Source organism: Mirounga angustirostris, unplaced genomic scaffold, assembly GCF_029215605.1.
Source record: "Mirounga angustirostris isolate CCGP_5_RB_7025 unplaced genomic scaffold, mMirAng1.0.hap1 SCAF_10, whole genome shotgun sequence".
Classification (NCBI taxonomy): Eukaryota; Metazoa; Chordata; class Mammalia; order Carnivora; family Phocidae; genus Mirounga; species Mirounga angustirostris.
In genome coordinates, this window is record NW_026991718.1 from 36,960,060 (window position 1) to 36,982,334 (window position 22,275).

At 39.2% G+C, this 22,275-nt stretch overlaps 2 protein-coding genes across 4 annotated transcripts in view; one reads left to right on the top strand and one right to left on the bottom strand.

Annotated features, from left to right (window-relative positions):
• Positions 1 to 87: 87 nt before the first annotated feature.
• Positions 88 to 22,275, top strand: part of IL36G (interleukin 36 gamma) — a 185,841-nt gene continuing 163,653 nt past the window's right edge. Inside the window, exon 1 of the mRNA XM_064572217.1 lies at positions 88 to 245. The gene's annotated coding sequence lies outside the window, so the exon portion shown is untranslated. The remainder of the gene's footprint in view (positions 246 to 22,275) is intronic.
• Positions 10,390 to 20,131, bottom strand: IL1A (interleukin 1 alpha). Of its 3 annotated transcripts, none has more exons than XM_045884566.2 (7): positions 20,045 to 20,131; positions 19,352 to 19,406; positions 18,115 to 18,163; positions 17,232 to 17,442; positions 15,424 to 15,597; positions 13,975 to 14,093; positions 10,390 to 11,760 (listed from the first exon to the last, which is right to left on the bottom strand). In XM_045884566.2, the coding sequence occupies exons 2-7, from the start codon at positions 19,396 to 19,398 to the stop codon at positions 11,563 to 11,565; spliced, it is 798 nt and encodes a 265-aa protein (XP_045740522.1). In that variant the 5' UTR covers positions 19,399 to 19,406; positions 20,045 to 20,131; the 3' UTR covers positions 10,390 to 11,562. The 3 variants fall into 3 exon arrangements, with proteins under 3 accessions (XP_045740522.1, XP_064428284.1, XP_064428286.1); XM_064572214.1 differs by having other exon boundaries at positions 19,352 to 19,421; positions 20,045 to 20,081; XM_064572216.1 differs by lacking the exon at positions 13,975 to 14,093 and having other exon boundaries at positions 11,617 to 11,760.

Consider the following 22,275-nt stretch of genomic DNA (forward strand, 5'->3'; position numbering starts at 1 on the left):
CCGGTTGGCTCTGCCCTTCGAGCCCTCCCCGGAGGCCCTTTGATTGGAAGAACGTGCAGCTCCCGGACATTAAAGGCGGCTGCTGGGACCTGAGACCGCGTCCACCGGAGGGTCAGGCTGGTATCTTTTGAGGACCTGTGCGTGGCCGGTTGTGGAGTCGGTTACGGAAACCCGCTCGGCCGCATAGGCAGGGCCGCCTTACTCCTCTCACACCCTAAGGGTCACAGGAGCTCTGAAAAAATAAGGTAAACCCCAAATCTGATGAATTCGGGGCGCCTCACCAGCATATTAGCTCTACTTGAGAAGGTTCTCACCTTCAATCTAAAAGCTCTAAGTTCTTCGTATTGCGGGATGGCTGCTATTTTTGTATTTAACTGAGGTAAAAATATACGTAATAGAAGTTACCATTTTAACCAGTTTTAAGTGTACAGTCCAATGGCACTGAGTACATTCACTATGGTGTACAACCCTCACCACCATCCAGATCCCGAACTTGTTCATGGACCCAAATAGAAACTCTATCGCCATTAAAGGGGAACTCCCCCTTGCCGCCGCCTCTCACGCCGGGGGAAGCCCCCACTTCACTTTCTATGTGTGATTTTGAAACTCTAGGACCCCCATTTAAGTGGAATTGTCCAGGACTTGTTTTTTTGTAACTGGCCTATTTCACTTAGCATTAAGTCCTCAAGCTTCATCCATGTTGCAGCATGTGGCTGGATTTTCTCCCTTTCTGAGGCTGAATAATATTCCATTGTATGCTTGTACCACCTTTATCCATTCATCTGTGGATGGAAACTTGGGTTGCTTCCACCTTTTAGCTGTTGTGAATAACGCTGCTATGAACATGGGTGTACAGCTAGCTACCTGTTGGCATCTCTGCTTTCAATTCTTTGGGGTGTTTATAGAGAAGTAGTATTGTTGGATTATATGGTATTTCTATTTTTAATTTTTGGAGGAAGTGCCATGCTGCTTTCAGGGTGGCTCCTTTTTAATGTATATTTTTTTCTTTGACCTTATCAGCTGGGTATATGCCTACCTGAGAAAGGGATGATGGGGGGCATGCCCAATCTTCCTGAGTCATTAGACACACCCCATTCCTCTTATTTCAGCCTGAAAACGTTTTCCTTCAAAGCTTGCCCCCTGTTTTAACTATTCCCTGGTTTCACGAAGAGGTCTGGGGAATGTTTCTGGTATTCTGCATGTCAGGGTTCCTCTCTCCTGGATGCTAGGGAGGTGGATAGAGAGGGACAGTTATGTCTGGGTCCCTGTTTGCCGCATTTGCTTCACCAGTTGGGTACTCAGCTGGGCAGGAAGCTATTACAGCAGCTCTTCACCTTGGCCTCAAGTGGGGAGTTTAGCAGGGAGCCATACTGGGGTTTCTGGATTTATGCATTTTGACATTTACATTAATTGTATACAAATATGCTCAAAACATGACAATTGATAATTATTTTATATTTATCTAGGACCATGAGTCTTTGTCTAGGACCATGAGTCTTCCTAATGGTTAACACTAGCAGCTGGGCAAGAGCCTTTTTGGTTAATGAGTAAGAACAGAGCTCGTTTACAGACAGTTTCAGAAAAGCAAATGGAGTTCTGTTGGTCTGTACAGAATCGTAGTGATTGAATGGGTTTCAGTTTTAGAAATTATCTTGCCTGATCTGCCACCCAGTGCTAGAGTATTCTACAGATCCCATTAGGTCTTGCATCTTTGCAGGCATACTGCTGGTGTCAGGGAATTGCCTTACCTTATTAGAAAGCCCTGATTATTATGAAACTTTCTTTTAAATGAGCTCCAATAAGCCTCTTGCTCATTGGTCCCACTTTGAGCAACATAGGCCAGTTCTGCACCCTTTCCTACATTCTTTGGATAGTTGAGGGACTGTTTTGTGGGACACTAAGTGTGGAAAGAAAGCTAGGTAGGTATAACAATTTTCAACTCATCAAACAATGTATCCACAGTAGCTCTCCTTATTACTTTAATGGCTTCATATTGCTCTCAGGCTAAAGTCCTACAAGTCCCTGCAGGGCCTGGCCTTTGTCTACTTCTTCAGCTTCAGTTCATGCTAGTCTTCCCCTTGCTCACTGTAGTTCAGTCACACTGCTTTTTTTCTTCATTTCCTTTACATACTTTTCTTTCTGGGAACTGAACTCTTCTTCCCTTTTTTTCCTAGTTTCCCCTTCTTCTTATTATTACTATAACAGCTTTGTTGAGATACACATATACCATATAATTCATCCACTTTGAGTGTACAATTCAATTTTAGAACATTTTCATCTGGGCGCCTGGGTGGCTCAGTCGTTAAGCGTCTGCCTTCGGCTCAGGTCATGATCCCAGGGTCCTGGGATCGAGTCCCGCATTGGGCTCCCTGCTCTGCGGGAAGCCTGCTTCTCCCTCTCCCATTCCCCCTGCTTGTGTTCCCTCTCTTGCTGTGTCTCTCTCTATCAAATAAACAAATAAAATCTTAAAAAAAGAGAACATTTTTTTAAAATGTTTTAAAATTTTTTAAAAAAGAGAACATCACCCCCTAAAGAAACTGCATACCTATTAGCAGTCACTTCCCATCATTCTTCCCTCTTCCTAGTCCCTGGAAAACACTAGTCTACTTCCTATCTCTATAGATTTGCCTGTTCTAGACATTTCATATACATGGAATTATACACTATGTGGTTTATGATGGGCTTCTTTCATTTAGTATAATATTTTCAAGGCTCATCTTTGTTGTAGCATGTGTCAGTACTTCATTCCTTTTTATGACTGGATAACATTCCATTGTACGAATATGCTATATTTTATTTACCCATTCATCAGTTGTTGGACATTTGGGTTGTTTCCACTTTTTGGCTCTTAAGTATAATGCTTCTGTGAACATCCATGTACAAGTTTTTTTTTTTTTTTTTAAAGATTATTTATTTGAGAGAGAGAGAATGAGAGAGAGAGAGAGAGAGCACATGAGAGGGGAGAGGACCAGAGGGAGAAGCAGACTCTCTGCGGAGCAGGGAGCCCAATGCGGGACTCAATCCCGGGACTCCAGGATCATGACCTGAGCCGAAGGCAGTCGCTTAACCAACTGAGCCACCCAGGCGCCCCCCCCATGTACAAGTTTTTATTGTGGACATATATTTTCAACACTCTTGACCCTCACCCCTCCACCCCCCAAAAAAGAAAAGTCTAAGACTAGATGGCTTCACTGGTGAATTCTACCAAACATTTAAAGACAAATTAATACCAATCCTTCTCAAACTCTTCCAGAAAATAGATGAGGATGGAACACTTCCAAACTCATTTTATGAGGCCAGCATTACCCTGATACCAAAACCAGACAAGGGCACTACAAGAAAACAAAATTACAGGCCAATATCCCTGATGAACACAGATGCATCCCCCCCCCAAATATTAGCAAACTGATTTCAGCACTACATTAAAAGGATCATACACCATGATCAAGGGAGATTTATTCCAGGGATGCAAGGATGGTTCAGCATCTTCAAATTAATGAATGTGATACACCACAGTAACAAAAAGAAGTATAAAACACATATCATCCCAATAGATGCAGAAAAAACATTTGACAAAATTCAGTATCCATTAATGCTAAAAACTTAACAAACTGGGTATAGAGGTAATGTATCTCAACATTATAAAGGCTATAAATGACAAGCCCACAACTAACATCATACTCAGTAGTGAAAAGCTGAAAGCTTTTCCTTTAAGATCAGGAACAAGACAAGGATGCCTACCCTCATCATTTTTATTCAACATTGTATCAGAAGTCCTAGACAGAGCAACTGGGCATAAATAAAAGGCATCCATGTCAGAAAGGAAGAAGTAAAATTGTCTCTTTTTGCAGATGACATGGTATTATATATAGAAAACTCTAAAGACTCTAAAAAAAATGTTAGAAACAGTAGATGAATTCAGTGAATTTGCAGCATAAAACATCAATATATATAAGTCAGTTGCATTCCTATATACTAACAATGAACTATCAGAAAGATAAAGTAAGAAAACAGTTCCATTTACAATAGCATCAAGAAGAGTAAAATATTTAGGAATAAATTTAACCAAAGAGGTGAAAGATCTCTACACTGAAAACTGAAAGACATTGATGAAAGAGGTAGAAGAAGACACAAATAAATGGAAAGATATCCCATGTTCATGAATTGGAAAAATTAATATTGTTAAAATGTCCACACCAACCAGAGCAATCTACAGATTCAGTTCAACCCCTGTCAAAATTCCAATGGCATTTTTCACAAAAGTAGAAAAAACAGAAAAACAATCCTAAAATTTGTATGGAATCACAAAATATTCCAAATAGCCATAACCATCTTGAGAAAGAAGAATAAAGCTGGAGGCATCACATTTTCTGACTTCAGACTACATTACAAAGCTATAGTGACTAAAACAGTATGGTATTGGCATAAAACCAGACACATAGACCAATGCAACAGAATTGAGAGCCCAGAAATAAACCCATGCATACATGGCCCATTAATTTTTAAGAAAGGAGCCAAGAATATACAATGGGGAAAGGACAGTCTTTTATTTTATTCATTTATTTATTTTAGAGAGAGAGCACTGGTGGGGAGAAGCAGAGGGGGAGGGAGAGAGCGAATCTCAAACAGACTCCATGCTGAGCGTGGAGCCTGAGGTGGGGCTCAATCTCACAACCCTGAGATCATGACCTGAGCTAAAACCAAGAGTCAGGTGCTTAACTGACTGAGTCACCCAGGCACCCCTAAATAGGCTTTTTTCCAAAGAAGATATACATAGGGCCAACAGGTACATGAAAAGATGCTTAACATCACTAATCACCAGGGAAACGCAAATCAAAACCACAAGGAGATATCAACCTTACAGTTAGTGTGGCTATCCTCAAAAAGACGAGAGAAAACAAGTGTTGGCAAGGATATGGAGAAAAGGGAATCCTTGTGCAGTGTTGATGGGAATGTAAATTGCTGCAGCCACTATAGAAAACAGTATGGAGGTTCCTCAAAACACTAAAAATAAACCTACCATATGATCCAGGATTTCCACTTCTAGGCATATATCCAAAGGAAATGAAAACAAGATATCAAAGAGATAATCTGTATTTTCACGTTTATTGCAGCATTATTTACAATAGTCAGGATATGGAAACAATCAAAGTGTCCATCAATGGATAAAGTTGTAGGTATTTTAAATAAAACAGGATCACACTGCAAAAATGTTTATAACCTATTCTTTATACTGATTAAATACTGATTCTTTAAACAAAAATATGCACACCAAATTACAGATGTCACAAAGCTAAAAGGAAGAGCCAGTATATTAAAAATTAGAATCCGGAACAACCTAGAAAGAACTGGGGCCAAATTAACAAGAATAAATTTAGCAGGGATACATTTAAAGTTTTGAAATTAGATTGAGAACCTGTAAGTATTAATTGCCTACAAACACTGAATCAACAATGTCACTTGCTTTCAAAGAGCTAATGTCACTTTCTAACAAAACCATGGTATCTAAAATAGGAAGGACAAGATCCCACGTCTAGGCTGTACTGGTTTGACCGTATCTTGAGTATTATACTCAGTTGGCAACAATTTTATGAAAGATATTGACAAACCAACATTGGTCAAGACTGAGGAGGATAATTTTGACAAATGTATATAGTTATAAAACACAATCAAGAATAAATATAGGGGCGCCGGGGTGGCTCAGATGGTTAAATGTCTGCCTTCCGCTCAGGTCATGATCCCAGGGTCCTGGGATCGAGCCCCGCATCAGGCTCCCTGCTTGGCGGGGAGTCTGCTTCTCCCTCTTCCATTCCCCCTGCCTGTGTTCCTGCTCTCACTATCCCTCTGTCAAATAAATAAATAAAATCTTAAAAAAAAAAAAAGAATAAATATAGCTACATAAGCATATTTTATATCTACCACAATGAAATAATTGCTATCCCACCTTTTTCCATTACCCCAAAAAGTTCAAATGTAGGTATTTTTAATTGTCAGAGGGGTGACAGTGGGAGGTGGGTTAGGGAAATATCTTTTTGGCTTTTTGTTTTTGTACCTTGGACTTAATGGTGGAACTTTGGCTTTACTCTCCTTAATTTGGAAACTTATATATAAGATTGTAACAAAAGAAATAGACTCCAACCAGTTCAGTGCTAAGACTGTTGAATTTCATTGTGGTGACCTTCTTACTGATTAGGCAGTGGGAGAGTTTGGACTAAAAAGTATACAGAATAACATTTTCAGGCTATTTCTAGAATGATTCAATATTTCACTATTAAAGACTGAGCAGCTATTATACTTTTAAGGTTTTCTTGAATTGGTATTGCTTGCTCAGTGTTCTGTACTTATCTCTTTCTTAAAATATCAAGACACTAACTAGTTTTACTACAGCCAGACTTGGGTATGGAGACCAAAGGAAAGTTGTGGCAGCTAGAAAGAGCCAGGTGAAACAAACAGATCAAACTTTTTCCTTTTTTTCTGTGTTTTTTGTTTTTTTTTTTCCTGTGGTGCTCTGTATCAGTTAGGCTGAGTTGGGTTGTAAGTAATAGGAAACAAAATGACAATGGCTTAAAACCATAATAATGTTTCATTCTTTCTTTTTTTTTTTCTTAAAGTCTGGCAGTAGGTACTTAGTACAACAGTGTCATCATAGATTCTGGTTCTTTTTCTCCTGCCATTCTATCTTCTTTAGCATGTCCTTGCAAATGTTGCAAGGTGGCTACCATAGTTCCAAACTTCACATCCTCATAGAACATGTCTCATGCAGGAAGGATGGAGGAAAAGGACTTTCTTCTATCTTTTATTAGGGTAGAAAATCTTTCCCAGAAGTTGTCCCTGGCAGATTGACATTTCATTAGACAGGACTTACTCAACATGACTCAGTCATGTGAGGATAGAATGGTCAAGATTGGCTTAGATCAACTGGATTCATTCTTTGGGTCAATACATTTCCTTCTGAATGAAATCAGGGTTCTGGGTGCCTGGGTGGCTCAGCTGGTTAAGCGTCTGCCTTTGGCTCAGGTCATGATCCCAGTGTCCTGAGATCAAGCCCTGAGTTGGGCTCCCTGCTCAGTGGGGAGCCTCCTTCTCTCTCTCCTTCTAATCCTCCCCGCCCCCCATGTCTCTCTCTCTGTCTCTCTCTCACTCTGCACTCTCTTTCTCAAATAAATTAAATCTTTTTTTAAAAAAGAGAAATCAGGGTTCTGTTAGTAAGGACGATGGGGGGTTTGGCAGTTGAATGGACAACCAACAGTGTTCACCATATGCTTCTCTTCTCTTCTTTCTCTGATGTCACTTTAGGATTTTACCTGTTATAAACCTGCTGATGCCTTCCAAATATATCTAGTTCTAACTTCTCCTGATTTCCAGACACATTATCATCTGCTCATTGTACATCTGCAGTTGGGCATCTTGCCAGTAGCTTGAATTATGTCTAAAATGGTACTCGCCATACTTCATCCTGGAATTGAGAAGAACTCCATATTTCTACCAAAAATACTGATTAAGACACCACTGCTCACTCATTTTCCAGTACCAGGAAACTGAGAGTCACCTTGGACTACTCCTTCTCCATTATTTCCCATATCTAATTTCAAGGTCCCTTGACTTTAACTTTTTCCAATTTAACATATCTTGTATCCATGCTTCCCAAATGGATCCATTAGTATTGTTTTTTTAAAAAATTATTAACATATAATATTTGTTTCAGGAGTATAGGTTTGTGATTCATCACTCTTACATAATACACAGCGCTCACCACAAACATACTCTCCCCAATGTCCATCACCCAGCCACCCCATCCCTCCCACCTCCCTCCACTTCAGCAACCCTGAGTTTGTTTCCTGAGATTAAGTCTCTTATGGTTTGTCTCCCTCTCTGGTTTCATCTTGTTTCATTTTTTCCTTTCTTCCCCTATGATCCTCTGCCTTGTTTCTCAAATTCCACATATCAGTGAGATCATATGATAGTTGTCTTTCTCTGACTGACTCATTTCGTTTAGCATAATACCCTCTAGTTCCATCCATGTCATTGCAAATGGCAAGATTTCATTTTTTTGATGGCTGCATAATATTCCATTGTATATATATACCACATCCTCTTTATCCATTCATCTGTCGATGGACATCTGGGCTCTTTTTTTTTTTTAAGATTTTATTTATTTATTTGACAGAGTGTGAGAGAGCACAAGCAGGGGGAGCAGGAGAAGGAGAGGGAGAAGCAGGCTCCCTGCTGAGCAGGGAGCCCAATGTGGGGCTCGATCCCAGGACCCTGGGATCATGACCTGAGCTGAAGGCAGACACTTAACCATCTGAGCCACGCAGGTGCCCCAGACATCTGGGCTCTTTCTGTAGTTTGGCTATTGTGGACATTGCTGCTATAAACATTGGGGTGCAGGTGCCCCTTCAGATTACTACATTTGTATCTTTGGGGTAAATACCCAGTAGTGCAATTGCTGGGTTATAGGGTAGCTCTATTTTCAACTTTTTGAGGAACTTCCATACTGTTTTCCAGAGTGGCAGCACCAGCCTGCATCCCACCAACAGTGTAGGAGGGTTCCCCTTTCTCTGCATCCTCACCAATATCTGTCATTTCCTGACTTGTCAGTTTAGCCATTCTGACTGGTGTGAGATGGTATCTCATTGTGGTTTTGATTTGTATTTCCCTGATGCCGAGTGATGTTGAGCACTTTTTCATGTGTCTGTTGGCCATTTGGATGTCTTCTTTGCAGAAATGCCTGTTCATGTCTTCTGTCCATTTCTTGATTGGATTATTTGTTCCTTGGGTGTTGAGTTTAATAAGTTCTTTATAAATTTTGGATACCAGCCCTTTATCTGATATGTCATTTGCAAAGATATTCTCCCATTCTGTCAGTTGTCTTTTGGTTTTGTTGACTGTTTCCTTTGCTGTGATGAAGTCCCAATAGTTCATTTTTGCCCTTGCTTCCCTTGCCTTTGATGATGTGTCTAGGAAGAAGTTGCTGTGGCTGAGGTCGAAGAGGTTGTTACCTGTGTTCTCCTCAAGGATTTTGATGGATTCCTGTCTCACATTTAGGTCTTTCATCCATTTTGAGTCTATTTTTGTGTATGATGTAAGGAAATGGTCCAGTTTCATTCTTCTGCATGTGGCTGTCCAGTTTTCTCAACACCATTTGTTGAAGAGACTGTCTTTTTCCCATTGGATATTCCTTCCTGCTTTGTCAAAGATTAGTTGACCATACCCATTTCTGAGTTCTCTATTCTGTTCCATTGATCTATGTGTCTGTTTTTGTGCCAGTACCCCATATTGTCTTGATGATTACAGCTTCGTAATAGAGCTTGAAGTCTGGAATTGTGATGCCACTAGCTTTGGTTTTCGTTTTCAACATTCCTCTGGCTATTTGGGGTCTTTTCTGGTTCCATACACATTTTAGGATTATTTGTTCCATTTCTGTGAAAAAAAGTTAATAGTATTTTGATAGGGATTGCATTGAATGTGTAGATTGCTTTAGGTAGCATAGACATTTAATAATATTTTTTCTTCCAATCCATGAGCATGGAACATTTTTCCATTTCTTTGTGTCTTCCTCAATTTCTTTCATGAGTATTCTATAGTTTTCTGAGTACAGATTCTTTGCCTATTTGGTTAGATTTATTCCTAGGTATCTTATGGTTTTGGGTGCAATTGTAAATGGGATCGACTCCTTAATTTCTCTTTCTTCTGTCTTGTTGGTTTATGGATCCATTAGTTTTTAATGTGGTTCTGTATTTGTGAGTTTGTATGGCTATAAACACAAGTGTTGTACATGTGCAATGTAAGCTTTACGTGAACCTGGGAACATTATCATTCTTTTTTTTTTAAGATTTATTTATTTTTATTTTGGAGAGAGAGAGAGAGGTTGGGTAAGAGGCAGAGGGAGAGGGAGAGAGAGAATCTCAAAGCAAGACTCCCTGCTGAGCAGGGTGCCCGCTATGGGGCCTAAACTCATGACTCTGAGATCATGACCTGAGCCGAAATCAAGAGTCAGATGCTTAACCACTTGAGCCACCCAGGCATCCCTCATTCTTAATACCACTTGTGGTGCATACTGGCAAGCTAACAAAGGGGAGAGAAAAACTGTAAAACCTTGGTTTGGTTTTGTAAAGTAACACTAGTTACAGTTATTTATGTGAAGTTTTATCATTTGTTCCTAATTACCATGCATTAAAATAATGATTAAGACAATAAATGTGTGTTAGATTTACTTTTTTTGGTAAGTTTTATTCAATTATGACTTATAATAATAATGTATCAGTGCTTATTGTTGATAGTAATATAACACTGTAGTTTGATAACAACTTTTAGAACCTAGAAGGAATGTTGCTTACATTCCAGAAAAGAACGTTTAGATTTATGGTTGTCTCATGGTTACCAAAATTAAGTTTATCCCATTTTTATTTTATTTTATTTTATTTTTTTAAAGATTTTTATTTATTTATTGAGATAGTGATGGAGAGAGAGCATGAGAGGGGGAGAGTCAGAGGGAGAAGCAGACTCCCCGCAGAGCAGGGAGCCCGATGCGGGACTTGATCCCGGGGCTCCAGGATCATGACCTGAGCCAAAGGCAGTCGCTTAAACAACTGAGCCACCCAGGCGCCCTGGTTTATCCCACTTTAGCTAGTAAGACTTGATAGCAGGTGAAATTGAATGACACAAGAATGCTAAAGCAAGTTTAAAAGTAGAGGAGTGAAAGATTAATTATTAGCACAAAGTATTAATATAAATTTATTATCACAATTATAGGTCTTCCAGGTACTACAAAAAGCAGGACTTGACCAAAGTGCCTTAGTATAACTAAATCAAACTCATTTAGCCTAAAAAACACTCTTTCCTATTGTTAAGGATGACTGGTCACACTCAGAGAATGCAAGGAATTGCCATAAATATAATAATATAATTATCTTAAAAATATATTGATAAATATATATGTATACATAAATAATAATAAATATTTATGCTTTGCTTTCTTGAGGCTCAGTATTTTCATTCAAGAATTATTTTATTAAACTGACCTCATTGCTTAGCATAAAATACTGTTGAGGCAGGAAGGATATAAGTATCATCCCCTCCATTTTGAAGATGATCAAACTGGTCCCAGAAACTTACAGTATTTGATTAAGGGTCCATCAGCAACTTAAAAGCAAGCAGTTGGAATAAAATCCTGGGCCTATGGCTTCTCATTTCAGCTGCTGTTGTGGATATTTAGTTTTCTAATGCCTCAGTTACTTAACCCATCTGTAATATGGGTAGAATCTTTATGGTAGCCATAGTCAGTAGCCCCGGTCCTCCCAAGATTATTATGAAGAATAATAATTAAACTGATTGGTAGTTTGCAAAGTATAGGGTGTTCTTTAAATAACAAACAACATCATATGTTAGTGTTGGTTCCATTAGACCTTGCTCACTCTCTTACAAAGAGAGTAAACATTCATTTGGAATTACAAAGGCTCAACACATGCTCAGAAAGTGACTAAGAGTAAAGGATTTGACTCCTCCATGTACATAGTACATATGGACTGTCAACACTTCACAAGTAAGTAGACTCCAGAGTCAAGGCTGGGTTTCCAGTATCTGAAAGTCAGTGATAGAGGGTTGCCCTCTTGCCATGTGCACCAGTTTTCGTTCCTGTGTGGCAATGAACAACTTTGGCTGGGCAACTGATGTGAAATAGTTCTTAGTACCATGGCGTTCCCAGAAGAAGAGAAGGTTGGTCTCATCTCTGATGGTTTTGGGTGTCTCAGGCATCTCCTATGATAAGGAGAACAGAGATATGTTAAAGAACAAGATTCTAGACATAGAACTGAAATGCAATCCCTTGACATTTGGCCTTTGTGAGAAATATAGCACTTTAGGACTCTGACTATAATATGATGATATAGATTCTTCATTCACTTGTTCATTCAGCAAGCATTTATTACATGCCTATTAGATGTATGGCCCAGTCTACACATAATAGTTAATTTCCTTACTTAACTGGAGAGAAATCCAGATTAGTCATGGATTGCCAATGACAGTAGTGTCTCACTATATTGTGGCAGGTAGAGTAAAAACATTGTTCTTGTCCTGCAAAAGGCATTTTGCATAAAATCTGAGCACTCCAATTGAGACCTCTAAACATTTGACCGCTAAGCATGCAGATCATATCTTTGAGAAAATAATTTATCATTAGAGATATTTGTCTCCATATTTAAGCCAACAATTAAAAGTTTAATCCCCCCCACCCCCCACACACACTTCCAGGTATATCAGCAGCTGATTCCTTTCAGTACAATTTTTGACAATTGTGATCTCTTTAGGCTGTACTATACTTGCGAGTATGAATAGAATAACAATACTTTCATGAAAAAGCGAGATTCACATTTCAACTTGAGATACTTCTTCTGTGTTCTTTTTAATCTAAACCAACTAATTATCCTTTTGAGGTTTCCTTGGGGTTTTCAATGTCAACAAGGAATTTAACTTCCCAAACCCATTCCTCTCCTAGTTTTTTCCCATCTCATTAAATATATTTTCTCCCCTCCCTCCTGTTGGTTCTCTCTCTGAAATATAACCAGTTCTGTCTACTTATTTCTATCTGCCTCACCACCCCCACTCTCATGACTATTATTATTACCTTCTAATTAGGTTCTGTGCTTTCCCCATTGTCTTCCTGCTGATCTATTCTCCATTTTAGAAAATATAAGTGAAGTTAGGACAATTCCTTGTTTGAAACCCTTTAATGGCTTTTCACTGTACCTCAAATGAAACCCAAATGCAAGGCTCTGCAAACACTAGCCTCTGCTTATCTTTCCTCCTTCTCACAGTGCCCCAGTTTTAGAGTGTTCCTTTTGATTTCTGAAGCTGGCCTTTAAACTCTTGAAGCTCTAGGTCCTAGATGCACTCAGATCCCTCTCTTTAGAATGCTCACCCTCACCTGCCATCTTGCGTCATACTCCTTCCTATCAGCAGATCCCATCTCACAGGGAGCTCTGCTCTTGCCACTCTATGTAAAGGGCACGCTCCCATTTTTCTCTATCTCAGCACCTTGTTTATTTGCTTTACAGCATCTTGTACTTTTTGCTGGTGGTTTGGCTTGTCTACTGTCTGTGTCCCCAAGAAGACCAAGTTCTATAAGGCTAAGGACTTAGGTTCACCATGGTCTACATAGCTGTTGGCACTATGTTTGAAAAAGAGAAGGCTCTCAATAAATAATGCCTGTTGAATGAATTCATGAATGAAGCTACTGCCCTAGTCTTACAGACATCATTTTTACTTCATTTGATCCGGGTGCAGGAATACATGCACCTACAAAAATCCTGGTTGGAGTTGGGGGTTTGCATTATACATTTACTAAGTAAGAGTCACCTACTTATCAGGGGAGTAAACATCTAAAGCTATAGTGGGCGTGTGTATGTCTGTATGTTTGAGGGGGAGGTGGTAGCGGAGATGGGGCTGGGATGAAGGATAATGCTGGCACCAATGAAGAGAGAGAAGCAATGGAGTCAAAAGGCCAGAGTTTGAGTCTTGGCTCCCAGTTTTTTGTTTTGAGCCCATTGGCAGGTGATTAACACTCTCTGCTCCTAGTTGGCTTATTTGAGTTTCTTGGAATCAGGCACCATTGTCCTAATGCCTACCATCACATAGGTCAGATGGTAAATGTTAGTAAGGTTCAAGATGGATGGAATAAATGGATGCCCTGGGATGGGAGGTGGCTAGGGTCAGGCAGGGTATGAAAAAAGAAGGAAGAAGGCAATTTACCTTTTATTCACTCTTGCCACCTCCATTTTACTTTCTCATAGATTCTGCCTAGAAGTGTCTCTGGGAATAGGTGAGAAGTAGCATGTGGGGGTAGGTGGGCAGGTGGAAACTGTGGTAGGAAGAGAAGAGGATTGTGCTACCCCGCTAGGGGTATCTGCCTATTGGAATTATTCACAAATATATGGGTTGAAAATGAAGGTAAATTGGAGACTGAGAACGACTGACCTTTAGCAATACAGGTTCATCTTCATTTTGGGCACTCACAAATAGTCTAGTTTTTGAGATTCTTAGAGTCACAGGAAGTTTAGAATCTTTTGATGTATAAGCCCCCATGTCAAATTTCACTGGCAAAGAGAAAAGCCAAAAAGAAAGTAAATATGTTGTATTTGAATGAAATCAAGTTTTATGTAGATTGTGTGTGTGTGTGTGTGTTTGTAGTTAAGTCTCCAACTATGGTGTAAACACCAGAATGGAATTCCATACATCTTTGTATCCTTCACAATGTCTGCCATATTTACTAGGCAGGTAATACTTGGTTAATGTCTTTAGAATTTTCTATGTTGAATGAATGCTTGGGGGCTATTTGTTGAATGTCTTGTAATTACATTAATGGGATAAGACCCTTCAACTTGTGAGCTCATGAGTTCACAATAACCTAAAATGGAGGGGTTTAGGGAAGCTGATATACTCATGTTGCTAGTGATATTGAAAAGTAGTTGTTTTCCTTAGAGAACAATGCTTAATAAGAACTGTATAATTATTTATCCCTAGGAACCCAGGAGTTCCATTTTTGGGGTATGATCCAAAGAAATAACCTCATAGGGAAAAAATTATATATACAAACTCTATTGCAAAATAGAGTTACTTAGAGCAAACCCAAAGGACCAGCAAAGCAACATGATTGAATATTCTAGTGCCATTAAACATGGCAAATATATATGCTATTTCAATATGTGGGGAAATTATGTGACATAATATTAAGTAGGAAAATACAGCACAAATAATTTGTAAATGTCATGGAGTAGAAAGCATGTTATCCAAAGTATGTCCAATCAGAAAGAGCCCTGTTTGCAAAGTAGCCTCTTTGGAGTTCTGAAACTAATTTTGTATACTGGAGTCATGTCCTGAAGCTAAAATATATATACCATAGAAATTAGATTTGTGTGACAAAATTTCTTGGACACTAAATTTCATCCTCCAGAACATATTCTCAGCTTACTGGATGTTTTGCTTCACAACTATGTTATCAAAGATAAGATTCTTTCTAGTTTGGTGTTATTTGTAAGTTTGAACAGTAAGCTTTCTAATGGAGAGTGATTGCTCTTTATTGGCTTCTTGGGTAAATTTGGGTAAGTCATTTAATATTTCTGAGAGTCAGTTTCCTCATCTTTAAAACCAAGGATGAGAATATCTGAGAGAACCAAAGGAGATACTTCATCAGAAAGCTTTATACTTGGTGCTCTCAAAGATAGGAAACTTCTCTCTTGTGGAGCTTCCTGATTTGGCTGAAGCTCCTGTCCTTGCCCTGAATTTTACTGGGGGTGTTGTGCTTCATCCTATTCTAGAAGAATTGTACAAAGCTAGGAATCTAGAGAGGTTTATATTTTGAAAGCAGAAAGTTTGAAAGAAATACAAAAATAAGAAGAGAGGAGGATGACAGAGCTGTCCACTTACCTGCATCTTCCAGATTCTGCAATGCAGCAGCCATGAGGTAATTTCCCCCTGTTTGTTGAGTTATACTTTGATTGAGGTTGTCATTCAGGATGAATTGGGATTTGATGATCCTCATATAGTTGTATTTTTCATTGCTATGGAAGTTGTATGCTACTGATCTGGGCTTCATGATTTCTAAAACCATTATCACAAGCTCAGATTAATGTCTATGTATAAACAGAGATGCTATATCTGCTCTAATACAAGCATCAAAAGTAGCTATGGAAGGAACATTAGGAATATTTTAATCCAGGTGAAGAAACTGAGAGAGAAGAGAAGTCACCCAGTCAGCAGAAGTGGTTTTTAGGATTATCCCCATGGTTGCTTATTTCTTTTTAAACTTCAATTCCTCAGACAGTAATTTTTTTAAAAAGAGATTATTTGTTAAATATTTCATTTTGGTTGTTTGGAGGTTTCTAAGAAAATAGGAAGACTGCTAGCATTCACTATCTACATTTTTCAAATGAATACACTGAGAAAAAAATGAATATATTAAGACCATATATGTCACTGAGGATGCAGGTCTAAATGTCTACTCCGTTTTCTGGACAGTGGTATATATCAACAGCTTCACAAATCCTCGTGTTTCTGAGTAATTTTATGTCTAGGAATCTATTCTAAGGAAATAGTGATAAAAATGAAGATATATGGATGCTATTGATATGGATGTTCATTATTATATTACTTATAATATTGAAAAACTGGTACCCTAGAATGCCCTTGATATATTGCTAAGTGAAAAAAGCTGAATATAAAATTGTATATAATATAATCCTAATAATGTTTGTTTATATGTGTGTATGTACATGAAAAAGACTTTAAGTTGCTGATTGACCCTTAATCAAATACTTAAGTATTTTCTCTAGTCTTGGCAGTGGCAAAACTCTTAGTGTTTTTATTTTCTTTTTTACATTTTCTTGTATCTTCCTATTTTCTAGGTGAATGTGTATTAGTGTTTACCTGTTACCTTAAAAAGCTTTTACTTAAAAAATATTTGGTTTATGTTTCATATAGAGGCTTACACAGTAGCAGCATGGGAGAATAATCCTGACTGTTAAAATCAGAACTGAATTTGGTTTAAAGCTCTCCCACTTACACACTATGTGACTTATCTAACTGAGCTTAGTTTCCTCCTATGTAAAATGAGAATGTAAGATTGTTGTGAAGTGTAGAGATAATGTAGCCATTAATAAACTAGTAGTGTTGGTAGCATTAACAAAGGTAGTAGTAGGAGGAGGAGGAAGAGGATGAAGAGTAATGACAATACCTAACATTTATTGGGTATTTATGTACTAGGCATTATTCTAGTCCAGGAGCTTACAAGTATTGACTCATTTAATCTTCACAACAAGTGGGGACTCTGATTATCTCCATTTTACAGTAGAGGAAACTGAAGCACAGAAAGGTTAAGTAACTTACCCAAAGGGGCATAGTTATTATCTGGAGGAATATAGGTTGTAAGTAGTCAGTAAGTTAGTTATATACTAACAGTATATAACTGCTTTCTGCCATAAGGATAAAAGTCACATGACCTTTACAGTATGGCCACAAAATGAGCCCATGAGGAAGTATTCTGTAGACTCAGGCCACTGCTCCTCTCTCCACACTGGAGAAGGATAAAAATTAATTTTCCTTCCTTATAGTTACTAGACTGATGCCTGGTTGCCCTCTTGTTACTCTGATTCTAGGTTTTATTTTCTCCTGTGCTCTGTTGTCTCCATTTGCTTAAAAATGGAAAACTAAGGTATTATTTGCACTTGACCTCTTACCTTCTTCTGCATCATTGGTAATGGCTTCGAGGTCATCATCAATGATGAATTGATTTAAACTCAACCGTCTCTTCTTCAGAACCTTCCCGTTGGCTGCCACCACCACCACATTCTCCTTGAAGATAAGCTGAGATGTCTTTGAGGTTTCAGAGGTACTCAGACACATGCAGTGCTCATGAAGTGGGTCATAGCTCACATCATAGAAGGATTTCTAGGAGGAAGGAAAATGGAAACTGAGGGACTGCATATGGTCATAGAATGAAATCCCTTTCAGTAGAAGTTTTATCCAATAGATTTAGTGAGAAGGATCTCTATTTCATCAGTCTTCTCTTCCCCATTCCCTCTCTTCTCCCCCATCTCCCCATCTTTCCCTCCCTCCCTCCCACCTTTCCCTTGGAAAATCTGTTGAGCATGGAGAATGTCATCCACTATTAGTGTAAAGAGGCAGTTGGTCTCACTTATGATGAAGAAATGTATGTGTCTGAACCTCTAGTGAGGGTGAAACAAAAGCTTCTAGGATTGAAGCTATTGCTGTTTTCTCCTGGTAGAGAAAATACTGTGTAAGAATAGCAATCCTGTATGTGGAATTTAAGAAACAAGGCAGAGGATCATAGGGGAAGAGAGGAAAAATGAAACAAGACAAAACCAGAAAGGGAGACAATCCATAAGAGACTCTTAATCTTAGGAAACAAACAGAGTGGGGGGGGAGGGGGATGGAAGGATGGGGTCACTGGGTGATGGACATTGGGGAGGGTATATGTTGTAATGAACACTGGGTATTATATAAGACTGATGAATCACAGAACTGTACCCCTGAAACAAATAATATATATTAATAAAAAAAAGAATAGCAATCCCATAAGAATTACAGTCATTTGCTTACCTGATTCAGAGAGAGAGGGTCAATTTCAGAACTGTATTCTTCATTTTCACTGTCAAACAAGATAATGAGAATGTTTGTTATATAACTGCAGTCACTGGGCAACATATTTTAATGACCACATTAGCTTTGGGTAACACACACACAGTCATTACTGTCATCTTTGAAAATTAAGGACTTCTATACATATACATACATATATGCAGTAATTTGTGCCTCACTAATTTGGAATTAGTAAGCATTAGGATAGGTCTTGAACTTTACCTGTGCTTTATCTCTAAAAATGGGGCTTGGCTAACAAATTGAAGAGTTGTAGTTGAATGTCAGGGAAAAATGTTAACTTCCTCAAGAGAGAAATGCTTTTGAAGCACCTCATTTTATTTATTTATTTATTTTTAAAAGATTTTATTTATTTATTTGATAGAGAGACACAGCGAGAGAGGGAACACAAGGAGGGGTAGTGGGAGAGGGAGAATCAGGCTTCCCGAAGAGCAGGGAGCCCGATGCGGGGCTCAATCCCAGGACCCTGGGATCATGACCTGAGCCGAAGGCAGACGCTTAACAACTGAGCCACCCAGGCGTCCCTGAAGCACCTCATTTTAATTTTAAGCAAATCCGTCATGTGTTGTACATTGCTTCCATGTATTCACTAAAACAGATTTAATAATTTATACTTGGGAACTATCCAGCAACATTTTGATAGCCTAGTTTCTGTTAGTATATATTGATAGGTAATGGGAATACTGTGTTTGTTTAAACTATCCTATAATTTTTAATTTTATTCATTTACCCTTCTCTTATGTCTGAATGAGGTTTGACTGTGTATGTGCATTCACATGCTCAAATTGCTGTGGAGCCATTACCTCTTCCAGATTGAGATCCAGAAGTTTTCCTGAGAATGGTTTCTCTCTCTGACAGTCCATTAAAACCCATTACGGTATCAGAGCATGTGAACCTGACTGAGGCTGTGTCTAAGTAGATGTTGAAATTCACTAGGACTCAGGAGACTACAGAAATAATTTTTCTAAAATGGCTGTCTCCCTGTCAGTGTCCTCTCTGTGTAACATGCTAGATGCTTACTTTTTCTGGATCTTTGCTGAACCGGCCCTGACTTCAGAGGTAGGACACATCTCTATACCTCTGCCAGTCTGGCTCCATGCTCGTTACTCTAACTCCTAGATAGTTTCTAATGTACCTTGATCCCCTCATTAAATCGCAAGAGATAGAATTGATTTCCTACCTGTAACAGTTCTTCAGGTCTTCAAAAAGGTCAGGAACTTTGGCCATCTTGACTTCTGCAACAGAGAACACTGGTGGCTGTCAGCCTAGCCAGACACTGAACCAAATGCCCGGCAAAGGGAATCACCTCAGCTTTGTTCTTCTTGAGAAGCTTAATGAATGACTTAGCCCATACTCAGCATTTTCCCCATTCTTCTTTTCATTCCTTTGAATTATTTGCATATGTATCTGCCTCCTCTCCTAGATTGTAGACTTCTTTTAGAACTTTGGTATTCCTTATGTGCCCAACCCAATGCATTGTACACAGTAGGCATTCAATGAAAGCTTGGATAAATTAAAGAAAAACCCCCACAAGAATGAGGTATTTGCCTTATATAGATGTAAGAGAGAGACAAATTTGGAAATTTCTAGTGTTCTCCTAATAGTTTTAGTAGTAGAGACTCCCTCCAAGGGAAGGCTTGGCTGCACCCAACAGTGCCCTCATATGAAACCAGTTCTTCTGTCCCTCAGTTCCCCATCAGTAGAAAGAATTATTTTCTGAAATCTGACTGTGATTCTAACTCACACACCAAACCAGGGACAGACAAGAAAGGAAGGAAGAGGCTTGTACTTCCAAGAAGGCAGTTTGAGAGACAACGGCCAAGGAGAAAAGCAAAATATATTTTAAAAGTCAAAGATGTGATAAGGACAATACCTTTGCTGGCTCAGGCGCCAATGAAATGACTCCCTCTCTGTCTGCAGACTTGGCCCTAGTCAGGCTACTTCGCCTTTTGTCTTCTTGGGGTAGGCGTGGTCTGTGTGCGTCACGGGGAATTTACAGGGAAGAATTGTATTTTTCTTTGTTCCTTTAACCGGAAACTGGCCAAATAATGACAGATTACATACTTGATAATAGTGCTGTTTGCAAAGATTCCAGGAGTTTCTAACTTGGCTCATTTGTTTATGGGTTTGCTCTAAACAATTATAAACATGTAGTCTTAGAAAAAGGGAAGAAGGGCAGGAAATGTAACTTTCTAAAAACATATGGTAGGGAGGAAGGGACAACTCCTAAAATCAGAATTCTAGATGGCTGGAGTTGGAGAGGAGCTTAGGAACTGTAGTTTGTGTTTTAGCTTAATTTGTTTTTTGTACCCCGGGGGCTGAGTATGAATTGATGGAATGCTTGGCAGCCCCTGGCAAATAAGGGTTGGCTGTGAGGGAAGATGATCCATCTTTTCTGAAGAGGGACATTTGTTGAATAGGCATAAATCACTCTGAGTGTGGGGAGACAACCTCCTGGTTAGGGCCTGGTAGGGGAGAGAGAAGTGATAATCCTCTTACTCCTCGTGAATACTGTTAACCCATTTCCTATAGAAGTGACAGGGCTTTAGGAGAGCGCTCCCTGCCCTGGCCATGTTACAGCAAAGTGGCCCTCTATCAGGGCCCAAAGGGAAGTCTGGTCTTTTCTAGAATAAACCTAAGGTGTGTGAGGATAGCTGTAGACTCAAGGAAATATGGGCAAAGCCCTGGCCAAAATCTGGTAGCTGGATTTGAGAATAGAGGTTAAGGGAAGGGGAGGGACTCTTACATACGACACTACATCAGTGTTGCCTGGCTGTTATTATCAAAGACTTTTTTTTGGTATTCTGAGGCTGGCCCAGTTCAGGTGGTAGAATATCAGACTCTTGGCAGATAAATGTTGAAGGTTTCCTGTTTGGAGTTTAAGCCATGTAAATTTTAAATGAAGAAAACGGATGGAAAAAGAGGGTAGAGGAGGGGAACAAAAAGGTAAAGAGAGAAAGATGAGGCATGGCAATGTAACGTATAAAAAGGCAAGACCATTCAGAACTGGGAGTGAAGTGGCTTGTGTGAGTTGGGTAAAGTATTTTCTCTAGTCTTGTTTAATGGTAAGTAATGGGTTTGGTTAGATGATCATTAAGGTCTATCCTAAGTGCAAAATCTCTGATTCTGATTCTATTGCCAGTCCGGATCCTCCTGGTCATAGACCTGGTCACAATAGTTATAAACAAGAACCACAGAAATAATGTATCCTAGATGTAGACAGTGTAAATTTAGGACCAGATTGGGGCATATCTTGGGTGTCTCAGGATGGATCCTTGTTTGAATGGTGATGGTAGCCAATTCTCTATGCCCGTGGTTCTCCTTAAGGCAACACAGATATTAATCCTGGTTATTCCTTCTGCCTCCCGGAGATCTTGTGAGGACTATTACCAAGAAACAATTGCAAAGCACATTGTGAATGTGGGCTGCTATGGAGATGCAACTAAGCAAAAATAACAACAATGCTAATAATGGCTTCTGTCACTTGGGAACCCATATAGTCATCACTGTAATGCCTTAGTTCACTGAAGAAAATATAGTTCTTATGAAAATATTGGTTTGAAAACTTCAACAGGGAGGACATTTTCAGGTGAAGGCCTCCCTTGAAACCCTGAAGATATTTAGTTTCTGGGAGGAATATATAGTATCTGTTTGGTAATCCAGGAAAACATCCTTGGTTCTACCATTAGTGGTAACACCTGTCCTGGCCTTGGGCCCTCCTCTGTTGTAAAGATTAGAATTCCCTGAATGTGGTTGTTGAATTTCTCAAGGACAGTTGGAATTTTTTTTAGACCGCCAACTCAGGTTGAGGTTTCACTCTTTTTCCTTCATATGACCTTTTTGGAAACTGGCTTTTAAAGGAAGAACAACATGGGTGAGGTTTAGAGAGTGGAAAGTCCTCACTTTGTTTTGGGGAACCTACTTTTCTGTATGTGTGTACCAAGACTGACTTGTAAGTAAGCCTCATCATCAGACCACCTCCTCCTGGGGAATGGAGAGAGACACATGCTAGGTAGAGCTCTACTGGAGCCCAGGGGATCTTTGGGGGCTGTCCTATGACACGAACTTTGGGGGCTTCAAGCACCCACCTCTTGACTCTGAGGA